General features: G+C 56.7%; 1 protein-coding gene across 6 annotated transcripts in view; it reads left to right on the top strand.

The window, feature by feature from the left end:
* Positions 1–14,646, top strand: part of LOC121286718 (receptor-type tyrosine-protein phosphatase delta-like) — a 471,126-nt gene that overhangs the window by 359,016 nt on the left and 97,464 nt on the right. For 5 of the 6 annotated variants that reach the window (XM_041203736.1, XM_041203735.1, XM_041203734.1 and 2 more), the window contains 3 exons: positions 1,634–1,849; positions 3,845–4,005; positions 14,505–14,516. In XM_041203736.1, coding sequence (XP_041059670.1) covers positions 1,634–1,849; positions 3,845–4,005; positions 14,505–14,516 — 389 coding nt within the window. The remainder of the gene's footprint in view (positions 1–1,633; positions 1,850–3,844; positions 4,006–14,504; positions 14,517–14,646) is intronic. The other variant, XM_041203737.1, reaches the window with a different exon arrangement.

The following is a 14,646-nucleotide window of genomic DNA, read 5'->3' as shown; positions in this document are numbered from 1 at the left end:
GTGCTCGTTCACGTGCACACACACTCACTCTCTCTCTCTCTCTTACCCACACACACACACTCTCTCTCTCTCTCTCTCTTACCCCCTCCCCCACACACTCACTCACACTTTCTCTCTCTCTCTCCCTCTCTGTTACCCACACACACAGACAATCATACTCTCTCTCTCTCTCTTACCCACACACACACACACATTCTCTCTTACCCCCTCCTACACACACTCACAGTCACACACTCTCTCTCTCTCCCTCTCTGTTACCCATACACACACACACACACACACACACTCTCTCACCCCCCCCACACACACACACACTCACACTCTCTCTGTTACCCACATACACACACACACACACACTCGCATTCTCTTTCTCACTCTTTGTAGCACATTGCTGAGGAGCCTGAACCCTGACTGATTTTCTCCTCCCGGACAAAGTAGATTCGAAGCCAATTGTAGCACTGCAACACGAGCTAACTCAGTACAAGCCGCAGATGCCATCTTAGTCTCTTCTGGTCTGTATAACTTAATATCACGATGGGGTGATGCATTTACCCAATGAGCCATGAGGAGTAAGACGGGAGAGCCAGAGTTTCATCAATGTGAGGATATGTTTAGCTGTCTGAGTCGAATGGATTTCTTTGTTTGTTGAAACATATAATTGGTGTGTGAGGCTGCGTAACAGTTGAAAGTTGTTTCTATGCATCCTGCTGCTCAATGCTGCTATCCTGGAACTCACCTGATCTGTTGTAAGCTACACAAGTAAACCTGGCCCTATAACAGGGAATCTTAACCTTTAGGAGCAGAGGGCCCAGACCCATTTCAGACAGCCGGTGATTTTGCTTTGTGTGAGCCCCGTGTTCCACATTTACCATGTGACTCAAATATTTAAACAAAATATTCCCAAAGGTCACAGGACTTTAGTGTGGCAATAAATATGTTGTCCCTTAGTTTACTCAAAGAGAAAAATATATAATTGTGTGAATGGCACAGAAACCAAAAACCTCTTCTACTCAAATGGGGATTGGCGTACCATCTGAAAACTAAAAAACAATAATAGACTTAGTACCACATTGGGTGATGTATTTACTATCTGAAAAAGAAAAATATTCAAATTCTCATGCATAAAACATTGGTTGCCTACTCCTCAATCTCTGTATCCAGTCTTCAGCTGCTGTTCTCAACCTATTCAAGTCTCTCTGCCTCAACCCACTGTTAGGTACTGCCCCTGCCCCGAGTCTGGTCTGTCCCTTTCTCCCTGACTGCCCAATCTGGTCTGTCCCTTTGCCATTCACTGTCCTGTAATTCACAGTCTGTTGTGGTCCACCCATGCATATTACACTGGCTGCTGTTTGTATGTCGTCCCCACCACTGCACTCTCCCGCTCGCCCATAATCTTCCCCCTTCCACCATTTTCTGGCCCTATTTGGTAAGACATCTGAATGCACATTGCTGAAATGAGACTGAGGGAACCTTGCGCAGCATTGAATTGTATCTGGCTGACCTATCACATAGTCAGGTTAATCATTTTCAAATGGGGCGCCTATTGTGCTTTGTTCCATTCTTTTGGTGTTTGTGCCATTCACAAGATCCATTTCTGCTTACCCAAATATGGAATTTTTTTTTTTGATTCCAGCTCCTTCAGGACCTCACCCTGCGCCGGCGCAGAAGCCTCCGGCCCCGGCGGCAACTAGGCCACTCCAAGCCCTATATAGCAGCCCGCTTTGATGTTCTCCCACGAGAGTTCATTCTTGGTGACCAGCGGTTTTATGGTGGGTTCGAAAACAAGCCACTGGAGCAGGGTAACAAATATGTATTCTTCGTCCTGGGTGTCCTGGACATCCCAGAAGCGGTGAGTGAATGTCTTTTGATAAAACTTATAGCAAACATCTCACTTCATCTCCTGCTTTCAGCGGTGTCATCCATCTCCTATGACTCCAAAATCATCCCCACAACCCCATTCCTACAACCCTCCCACTACATCCTCCTCAGCTTCTGTTCCTTTTCTCCAATTCTCTCCCCGAGTGTGAGTAACAGAAATACCAGGGGCCTGTATTGAGCACTTGACTGGAGGTAGGGTACCTTGTTGGAGAAGAGTCGAAGGAACTTGGCTCTGCCACTGGATGTGCTATACATCTATAAGGAATCTTTAATATAGTGAAACATCTCAAGGCATCTCGCAGAACATGGCACTGAACCACGGAAAGAGATATTAGGACAGGTGACCAAATGTTTGGTCAAAGAGGTGGGCTTTAAGGAGCATCTTCAAGAGGAGAGAAGAGGGAGGTAGAGAGATTTAGGGAGATAATTCCAGAGCTTTGAGCCCAGGCAACTGAAGATGCAGCATCCAATAGTGGAGCAATGAACACCAGACCTTGAGGTCATTGCCTGCAACACTCAGTGCCCAAAGTGAATAAAACATACTGTTCAACATCATAAATAGTAAAAAAAAGTATGATCTTCCTCCAACCTCCCTCTAGCTGACCGGTGTCATCCAGCACCATCCTAGCAGGCAGTTAAGCTGCTCCAGTTAACTGGATAGCGTTCAACAAGGAAAGATGTGTCTCTTGTCCATATTTAATGGCCAAAAGTTACTGTGTTAGCGAAACTTGTCCTTAAAAGAGCATAGGATACAGACTTCTTGACGGATTGTCAAGAGACAGGTTGTTATACAGATTCCAGCCCTAACGTTTCAGATAGAATACAATCCATGCTGATACCTGATAACTTAGTAATGACACTTGAGGGCAGGTTCTGGTCTGACCTTGAAGATTCCCTGTTGTGTAGACTGTACAGCACAGAAAAGGAACATTTTTCCCAACTGGTCCGTTCTGATATTTATGCTCCACATGAACCATCATCCACCTTTCTTCATCTAACCCTATCAGCATAACCTTCGATTGCATTATCCCTCATGTGTTTAGCCAGCTTCCCCTTAAATGCCTTTTGTTTCAACAACCCCTTGTGGTAGCGAGTCCCATGTTCTCATCACTCTCTGGGTGAAGACATTTCTCCTGAACTCCCCACTGGATTTATTAGTGATTATCAGATATTCATGGCCACTAGCTTTGGTCTAATCTAAGGAGCAGCCCCATATATTTTGGCCACACTCAGCCTACGCTTTAGGTGCCAAGCAGTCCATGAATTATTTTGGGTTTTTTTATTATAGAAACAGGCCCTCACTGCTTTTTTTGGTAACTCTTCATCTTTTTAATCCCAATTCCTTGCTTTTTTTTCCATATCCCTTAATTTGCTTGCTTCCCAGTTAAATATTCACTGTGCATCTTTGCCCTTCTGGAACAGTATGCTTAACATGCTCTCAACCCTCTGGTGCAAATTTGCTTTTCTAGGATTCACTTTTAAGCGGCTTGTATTGAATTATAAAAGTATATTCTTTGTACTGGATTGCTGTGGAGAAGCAAAGAGGTTTATCCCTACCTGTCCCATTTATTAGGTTCCATAAGGTAGAAACTGCTGTTATCATACGATAGCTTAATGCACTTATGTTAAATCTCCCTCTCTGCTATTGTATTTTAAAAGTGTTAATGGTACTGTTACAGTAGCAGAGGAATTTGCTTTGAGTATGTCAAACAATCATGCAGGAACATCACGGACTGTAATACCTCACGTCATTTATGTTCTCCTGTTGCCATGACTGAATATTTTAAAATTGCAGCTACTTTCAATATTTGGGAATTATTCCTGAGCTTTCCTGTTCTATTTCTCACTGCTTTGATTTATTTTGACTTCTTTGAAAATCTTTGACTGCTTTCTGAAACAATATTATTCAACGAGGGAGTATGCGCATGAACTGTCTGACTGTCATGCTCTATAATTGTAATTACAGAAAATGTTTGCTGCGAGTCCGTACTCCGACCCCATCCTTTCAGCAGACCCCGACCCGCAGCCCATTATCGATGGAGAAGAGGGTCTGATCTGGGTTGTGGGCCCAGTGCTGGCAGTGGTCTTCATCATTTGCATTGTAATTGCCATCCTACTGTACAAAAAGTAAGCAAAGCTCTATGAATGGGATTAGGGTGGGTTAGGTAGGTTGGTGCATTGGTTAGCAAGAACTGCATTTGGTATGATACAGGCAACTGGGGTAGTGGGGAATCGGCCATAGTTCATGTTCATTATTGTTACATATTAATCCTTCTGGGGAAGAGGGGTAAGCTGGTGTGAGTGCGTGCCCATGTTTGCAGAAGCTGAATTAAAACAAGTCCAGCCGTGATGCCCTGATCATCAAACAGCTTTCTGACAGTCAAAGTCTAGATTCACACTGAGCCATGCCCAGTTTGGTGAGGCACTGAATTATGTTTCTTTGTCTCTCCTCCCCTCCTCTCCTGAAGGCAATTGATTCTCTGTTGGGTCCAGTTTTCTGGGTGAATGGCAGCCTTCCAATACCATACCCAGCATTCCCGCATGCATGAACCTTGAATTAGAGTGGCAGCAAGCTATCTGCGGGGTGAGCAGTGAGCAAACCACAGCCCAGATCCTCCCCCAACCTGCACACATGCACACACCACACCCCCGCCACACATACACACACCGCACCTCCGCCACACACACACACCCCGCACCCCCGCCACACAAACACACCCCGCACCCCCGCCACACACACACACACACACACACACACACACACACAGCGCCCCCGCCACACACACACACCGCACCCCCGCCACACACACACGCAGCACTCCTGCCACACACACACACACACACACTGCATCCCAGCCACACACACACACCCCGCACCCCCGCCACACACACACGCAGCACTCCTGCCACACACACACACACACCGCACCCCAGCCACACATAGACACCCCGCACCCCCGCCACACACACCACACCCCCGCCACACACACACACACACCGCACCCCCGCCACACACACACACACACCGCACCCCCGCCACACACACACACACCGCACCCCAGCCACACATAGACACCCCGCACCCCCGCCACACACACACACACCGCACCCCCGCCACACACACCACACCCCCGCCACACACACACACACACACCGCACCCCCGCCACACACAAACCCCGCACCCCCGCCACACACACACGCAGCACCCCCGCCACACACATACACTCCGCACCCCCGCCACACACACACACACCACACCCCTGCCACACACACACGCAGCACCCCCGCCACACACACACACAGCACCCCCGCCACACACACACGCAGCACCCCCGCCACACACACACACACCCCGCACCCCCGCCCCACACACACACACACACACACACCGCACCCCCACCACACACACACACCCCGCACCCCCGCCACACACACACACGCAGCACCCCCGCCACACACACACACAGCACCCCCGCCACACACACACGCAGCACCCCCGCCACACAAACACACCACACCCCCGCCACACACACACGCAGCACCCCCGCCACACACACACACAGCACCCCCGCCACACTCACACACACCCCGCACCCCCGCCCCACACACACACACCCCGCACCCCCACCACACACACACACCCCGCACCCCCGCCACACACACACACGCAGCACCCCTGCCACACACACACACCCTGCACCCCCGCCACACACACACACACACAGCACCCCCGCCACACACACACACCCCGCACCCCCGCCACACACACACACACACAGCACCCCCGCCACACACACACACACCACACCCCCGCCACACACACACCCCGCACCCCCGCCACGCACACACCCCGCACACCCGCCACACACACACGCAGCACCCACGCCACACACACACCCCGCAACCCCGCCACACACACACACCCCACACCCCCGCCACACACACACACCCCACACCCCCGCCACACACACACATGCAGCACCCCCGCCACACACACACACAGCACCCCCGCCACACACACACACAGCACCCCCGCCACACACACACACAGCACCCCCGCCACACACACACACCCCGCACCCCCGCCACACACACACACACCACACCGCCGCCACACACACACACCCCGCACCCCCGCCACGCACACAAACCACACCCCCGCCACACACAAACCCCGCACCCCCGCCACACACACACGCAGCACCCCCGCCACACACATACACCCCGCACCCCCGCCACACACACACACCACACCCCTGCCACACACACACGCAGCACCCCCGCCACACACACACACAGCACCCCCGCCACACACACACGCAGCACCCCCGCCACACAAACACACCACACCCCCGCCACACACACACGCAGCACCCACGCCACACACACACCCCGCAACCCCGCCACACACACACACCCCACACCCCCGCCACACACACACACCCCACACCCCCGCCACACACACACATGCAGCACCCCCGCCACACACACACACAGCACCCCCGCCACACACACACACAGCACCCCCGCCACACACACACACAGCACCCCCGCCACACACACACACACCACACCCCCGCCACACACACACACACCACACCCCCGCCACACACACACACCCCGCACCCCCGCCACGCACACAAACCCGCACCCCCGCCACACACAAAACCCGCACCCCCGCCACACACACACGCAGCACCCCCGCCACACACATACACCCCACACCCCCGCCACACACACACACACCACACCCCTGCCACACACACACGCAGCACCCCCGCCACACACACACACAGCACCCCCGCCACACACACACGCAGCACCCCCGCCACACACACACACAGCACCCCCGCCACACACACACACACCACACCCCCGCCACACACACACACACCACAACCCCGCCACACACACACACAGCACCCTCGCCACACACACACACACACACGCAGCACCCCCGCCACACACACACACACAGCACCCCCGCCGCACACACACACACACCACACCCCTGCCACACACACACACAGCACCCCCGCCACACACACACCACACCCCCGCCACACACACACACAGCACCCCCGCCACACCCACACGCAGCACACCCGCCACACAAACACACCACACCCCCGCCACACACACACGCAGCACCCCCGCCACACACACACAGCACCCCCGCCACACACACACACACCCCGCACCCCCGCCCCACACACACACACACACACCGCACCCCCACCACACACACACACGCAGCACCCCCGCCACACACACACACGCAGCACCCCTGCCACACACACACACCCTGCACCCCCGCCACACACACACCCCGCACCCCCGCCACACACACACACCCCGCACACCCGCCACACACACACGCAGCACCCACGCCACACACACACCCCGCAACCCCACCACACACACACACCCCGCACCCCCGCCACACACACACACCCCACACCCCCGCCACACACACACACCCCACACCCCCGCCACACACACACACGCACACCACACCCGCGCCACACACACACACCCCACACCCCCGCCACACACACACATGCAGCACCCCCGCCACACACACACACCCCGCACCCCCGCCACACACACACACCCCGCACCCCCGCCACACACAAACACACACACCCCGCACCCCCGCCACACACACACACACACACACAGCACCCCCGCCACACACACACACGCACCCCCGCCACACACACACACACACACACAGCACCCCCGCCACACACACACACACACGCACCCCCGCCACACACACACACACTGCATCCCAGCCACACAGACACCCCGCACCCCCACCACACAGACACCCCGTACCCCCACCACACACACACACACGCAGCACCCCCGCCACACACACACACACACACACTGCATCCCAGCCACACAGACACCCCGCACCCCCACCACACAGACACCCCGCACCCCCGCCACGCACAAACACACACACCCCGCACCCCCGCCACACACAAACACACACGCACCCCCGCCACACACACACGCACCCCCGCCACACACACACACACTGCATCCCAGCCACACAGACACCCCACACCCCCCACCACACAGACACCCCGCACCCCCACCACACACACACACTCGCAGCACCCCTGCCACACACACACGCACCCCCGCCATACACACACACACACGCGCACCCCCGCCACACACACACACACACACACTGCATCCCAGCCACACAGACACCCCGCACCCCCACCACACAGACATCCCGCACCCCCGCCACACACAAACACACACACCCCGCACCCCCACCACACAGACATCCCGCACCCCCGCCACACACAAACACACACACCCCGCACCCCCGCCACACACAAACACACACGCACCCCCGCCACACACAAACACACACACCCCGCACCCCCGCCACACACAAACACACACGCACCCCCGCCACACACAAACACACACTGCATCCCAGCCACACACACGCTGCATCCCAGCCACACACACACCCCGCACCCCCACCACACACACACACACACACCGCACCCCCGCCACACACACACACACACCACACCCCCGCCACACACACACACACACCACACCCCCGCCACACACACACACAGCACCCCCGCCACACACACACACGCAGCACCCCCGCCACACACACACACACACACACACACACACAGCACCCCGCCACACACACACACGCAGCACCCCCGCCACACACACACACACACAGCACCCCCTGCCACACACACACACACGCAGCACCCCCGCCACACACACACACCCCGCACCCCCGCCACACACAAACACCCCGCACCCCCGCCACACACACACACACACACACACGCAGCACCCCCGCCACACACACACACACACACCACCCCGCCACACACACACACACCCCACACCCCCGCCACACACACACACCCCGCACCCCCGCCACACACACACACACACAGCACCCCCGCCACACACACACACACAGCACCCCCGCCACACACACACAGCACCCCCGCCACACACACACACACAGCACACCCGCCACACACACACACCCCGCACCCCCGCCACACACACACACACACACACACACAGCACCCCCGCCACACACACACACACACACACACAGCACCCCCGCCATACACACACACACACACTGCATCCCAGCCACACAGACACCCCCGCACCCCCACCACACAGACACCCCGCACCCCCACCACACACACACACACGCAGCACCCCTGCCACACACACACACACACTGCATCCCAGCCACACAGACACCCCGCACCCCCACCACACAGACACCCCGCACCCCCGCCACACACAAACACACACACCCCGCACCCCCGCCACACACAAACACACACGCACCCCCGCCACACACACACACACACGCACCCCCGCCACACACACATACACTGCATCCCAGCCACACAGACACCCCGCACCCCCACCACACAGACGCCCCGCACCCCCACCACACACACACACACGCAGCACCCCCGCCACACACACACACACACACACTGCATCCTAGCCACACAGACACCCCGCACCCCCACCACACAGACACCCCGCACCCCCGCCACACACAAACACACACACCCCGCACCCCCGCCACACACAAACACACACGCACCCCCGCCACACACACACACACACTGCATCCCAGCCACACAGACACCCCACACCCCCCACCACACAGACACCCCGCACCCCCACCACACACACACACACGCAGCACCCCCGCCACACACACACACACACAGCACCCCCGCCACACTCACACACACACGCACCCCCGCCACACACACACACACACACAGCACCCCCGCCACACACACACACACACACACACAGCACACCCGCCACACACACACACACACACACACACAGCACCCCCGCCACACACACACACCGCACCCCCACCACACACACACATCGCACCCCCGCCACACACACACACACACCACACCCCCGCCACACACACACGCACACCACACCCCCGCCTGACACACACACACACCACACCCCCGCCACACACACACACACACACAGCACCCCGCCACACACACACGCAGCACCCCCGCCTGACACACACACACACACAGCACCCCCGCCACACACACACACACACCACACCCCCGCCACACACACACACACACCACACCCCCGCCACACACACACACACACCACACCCCCGCCACACACACACACACACAGCACCCCCCCCACACACACACACACTCCGCACCCCCGCCACACACACACACACACAGCACCACCGCCACACACACACACACAGCACACCCGCCACACACACACACCCCGCACCCCCGCCACACACACACACACACACAGCACCCCCGCCACACACACACACACACACAGCACCCCCGCCACACACACACACCCCGCACCCCCGCCACACGCACACACACACACATCACCCCCGCCACACACACACACCCCGCACCCCCGCCACACACACACACACAGAACCCCTGCCACACACACACACACACACACACACTGCATCCCAGCCACACAGACACCCCCGCACCCCCACCACACACACACGCAGCACCCCCACCACACACACCCCGCACCCCCGCCACACACACACACGCAGCACCCCTGCCACACACACACACACACAGCACCCCCGCCTGACACACACACACCCCGCACCCCCGCCACACACACACACCCTGCATCTCAGCCATACACACACCCCGCACCCCCGCCTGACACACACACACACCACAGCCCCGCCACACACACCCCGCACCCCCGCCTGACACACACACACCCCGCACCCCCGCCACACACACACACCCCGCACCCCCGCCACACACACCCCGCACCCCCGCCACACACACACACCCCGCACCCCCGCCACACAAACACACCACACCCCTGCCACACACACACACACCACACCACCGCCACACACACACACACACCACACCCCCGCCACACACACACACCCCGCACCCCCGCCACACACACACACACCACACCCCCGCCACACACACACACACCACACCCCCGCCACACACACACACCCCGCACCCCCGCCACACACACACACCCCGCACCCCCGCCACACACACACACACAGCACCCCCGCCACACACACACACACACAGCACCCCTGCCACACACACACACACAGCACCCCCGCCACACACACACACGCAGCACCCCCGCCACACACACACACGCAGCACCCCCGCCACACACACACCCCGCACCCCCGCCACACACACACCCCGCACCCCCACCACACACAAACACACACACCCCCGCCACACACACATACGCAGCACCCCCGCCACACACACACACTGCATCCCCGCCACACACACACACCCCGCACCCCTGCCACACACACACACTCCACACCCCCGCCACACACACACACCACACCCCCGCCACACACACACACCACACCCCCGCCACACACACACCCTGCACCCCCGCCACACACACACACACCGCACACCCGCCACACACACACACCACACCCCCGCCACACACACACACCACACCCCCGCCACACACACACACCCTGCACCCCCGCCACACACACACACACCACACCCCCGCCACACACACACACCCTGCACCCCCGCCACACACACACACACCACACCCCCGCCACACACACACACCCCGCACCCCCGCCACACACACACACACACCCCCACCACACACACACACACCGCACCCCCGCCACACACACACCCTGCACCCCCGCCACACACACACACACCACACCCCCGCCACACACACACACAGCACCCCCGCCACACACACACTCAGCACCCCGCCACACACACACACACCACTCCCCCGCCACACACACGTACACCACACCCCCGCCACACACACACACCCCGCACCCCCGCCACACACACACACCCCGCACCCCCGCCACACACACACACCCCGCACCCCCGCCACACACACACACCCCGCACCCCCGCCACACACACACACCCCGCATCCCCGCCACACACACACACCCCACACCCCCGCCACACACACACCCTGCACCCCCGCCACACACACACACACCACACCCCCGCCACACACACACACCCTGCACCCCCGCCACACACACACACACCACACCCCCGCCACACACACACACCCTGCACCCCCGCCACACACACACACACACCCCGCACCCCCGCCACACACACACACACCACACCCCCGCCACACACACACACCCCGCACCCCCGCCACACACACACACACCCTGCACCCCCGCCACACACACACACACCGCACCCCCGCCACACACACACACACCCCGCACCCCCGCCACACACACACACACAGCACCCCCGCCACACACACACCCTGCACCCCCGCCACACACACACACACCACACCCCCGCCACACACACACACACAGCACCCCCGCCACACACACACACAGCACCCCCGCCACACACACACTCAGCACCCCCGCCACACACACACACACCACACCCCTGCCACACACACACACACCACACCCCCGCCACACACACACACACCACACCCCCGCCACACACACTCACACCACTCCCCCGCCACACACACGTACACCACACCCCCGCCACACACACACACCCCGCACCCCCGCCACACACACACACCCCGCATCCCCGCCACGCACACATGCCGCACACCCGCCACACACACACACAGCACACCCCCGCCACACACACACACCCCGCACCCCCGCCACACACACACACACCACACCCCCGCCACATACACACACAGCACACCCCCGCCACACACACACACACACACCCCGCACCCCCGCCACACACACACACACACCACGCCCCCGCCACACACACACCCCGCACCCCCACCACACACACATGCCGCACCCCCGCCACACACACACACACCACACCCCTGCCACACACACACACACGCAATCACAAACACAAACACACACCACGCACATACACACACACACACACGTAATGATAATTTGGGAGAGTGAACTCTGCCTGTTTCCCCTTGTCCTCCCCCTGTTGGTACAATATTTTTAGAACAACCAGTAATGATACAGGTTTCATAATAGTTAACGTGCCACATTCACTGTTTGCCATAAATTATTTCTTATTCTCTTGTGGTGCTCTATGGTATGTCTTAAACAAAATATCTTGCCATCTTAACCATTTATGTATAAACAAAGAACTGAGAGTGTATAGAACTGAGATCATGTTCACTGCACTGTGAGAGGGCCAGAGCAGCGGCTGTGCAAACTTTAAGAACATTGCTGAAACAGGAAGCATTGGAAAAGAAATGCAGAGCTTTGAATGATGCTTGTTAATTAGACATGGCTGAACGACTAGATCCTGTGAACAGTTCATCACATCTTAATGAAATGCGTTTAAGTCAGTTATTGGTTCTGATACTTAAGTTTAATCTGTGTGGGAGTCTTGTTCTGCTTTTGGTTCATTTTAATTTCAGAGCACAATTAAAAATTATGCAACAGATTTATTGACTGCAGTACTGATTGCTGTAGGTCTATTGGGTAATGATGACCTGGAACTGAAAACCAGATTATCAGTCATGAACCTATGTTATGTCACACCAAACCTAATTCTGTATATGAAGTATGCTGCAATATTGCTGATGGGGTATAGTTTTTCGACAGGCCTGCAATCAGTAATAAAGATACTTAAAATGACCTCCTGAAACAGGTTAATCTGTTACTTTAGTCCACACCGTTGATGGATTCAGCGTTGGGATGCTACACATTTCATTTTGACTGAACAGTCCATTTTCTGAGCAAGCTGTGTGAAAATTTTCAAAATATAAACTGGACAATATTTTTAAAAAATAGTCCTCTGTCACCCCCCTTCCTGTTTCCCCAACCATTTCATTCTTTCTTTCTGGCCCTATCACACTCTCCACCTACTTCTGACTCTCCCCTTTGTTTCCTTTATTGTCCCTCCTTCCTGTTCTCAGCCCAGCATCCTTCTTGTTTCCTGATGTTCTTCCTGCAGCCCAGTGACCTCTCTGTTTCCTGGCCTCCTACTTTGGCCTGGACTTGGAACGAAACGACTTCCCTAAACCAGTCAGCTTTGGTTAGCTAAGACCACACTGCATCTTTGAAGTAAAATGCTTTTGTGAGGGGCCAGTTTCTTGAATTATGTTGGGGGGCTGTGGGGTGGGACAATCCAGAAGTTATCCATAGGAGTTCTCTAGGCAGAATAAGGGAGAATTTAAATATCAGGCAATTGAAACTCCACCCATGGACATTGACTATCTGATATTAACTTGCCCTTTCCAGCTTTTGGAAAGGGCAAGTTACTATATACAGAAGCTAATTCTCTCGTGCTGCTCCTGAACACTCTACCCCATTTGATGCCATAGCCTTCTAATGGCCTTTTGTTGCTGACTGTTAGTTTTTACCGTGGACCCATTGACAGTATCCAAGCAAGTAGGCTTAGCCTGCCAGCCCTGCTGCATGATAATTGGTTTAATGATTGAAGGCGTGCTGCTGACTGCTGTATTGTATATGTGTATTATTGCAGTTTGTTTTGAAGCATTGACATGGTTCTTATCTTTCCCTTAATGCACTCATCATGGACAGCAAGCCTGACAGGTAAGCAAACATTTTAAATCTAAAACTTGGACAATTAAAACAATTAAGATAATTAAGACAAGGAAATCTTAACAATGCACTTAGAAAAGCATTGTATGATTAGAACAAGTCAACATGGTTCCACTAAAGT

Source organism: Carcharodon carcharias, chromosome 14, assembly GCF_017639515.1.
Source record: "Carcharodon carcharias isolate sCarCar2 chromosome 14, sCarCar2.pri, whole genome shotgun sequence".
NCBI lineage: Eukaryota > Metazoa > Chordata > Chondrichthyes > Lamniformes > Lamnidae > Carcharodon > Carcharodon carcharias.
Note: the sequence above shows the minus strand (reverse complement) of the source record. Positions and strands in the feature narration are given on the sequence as shown.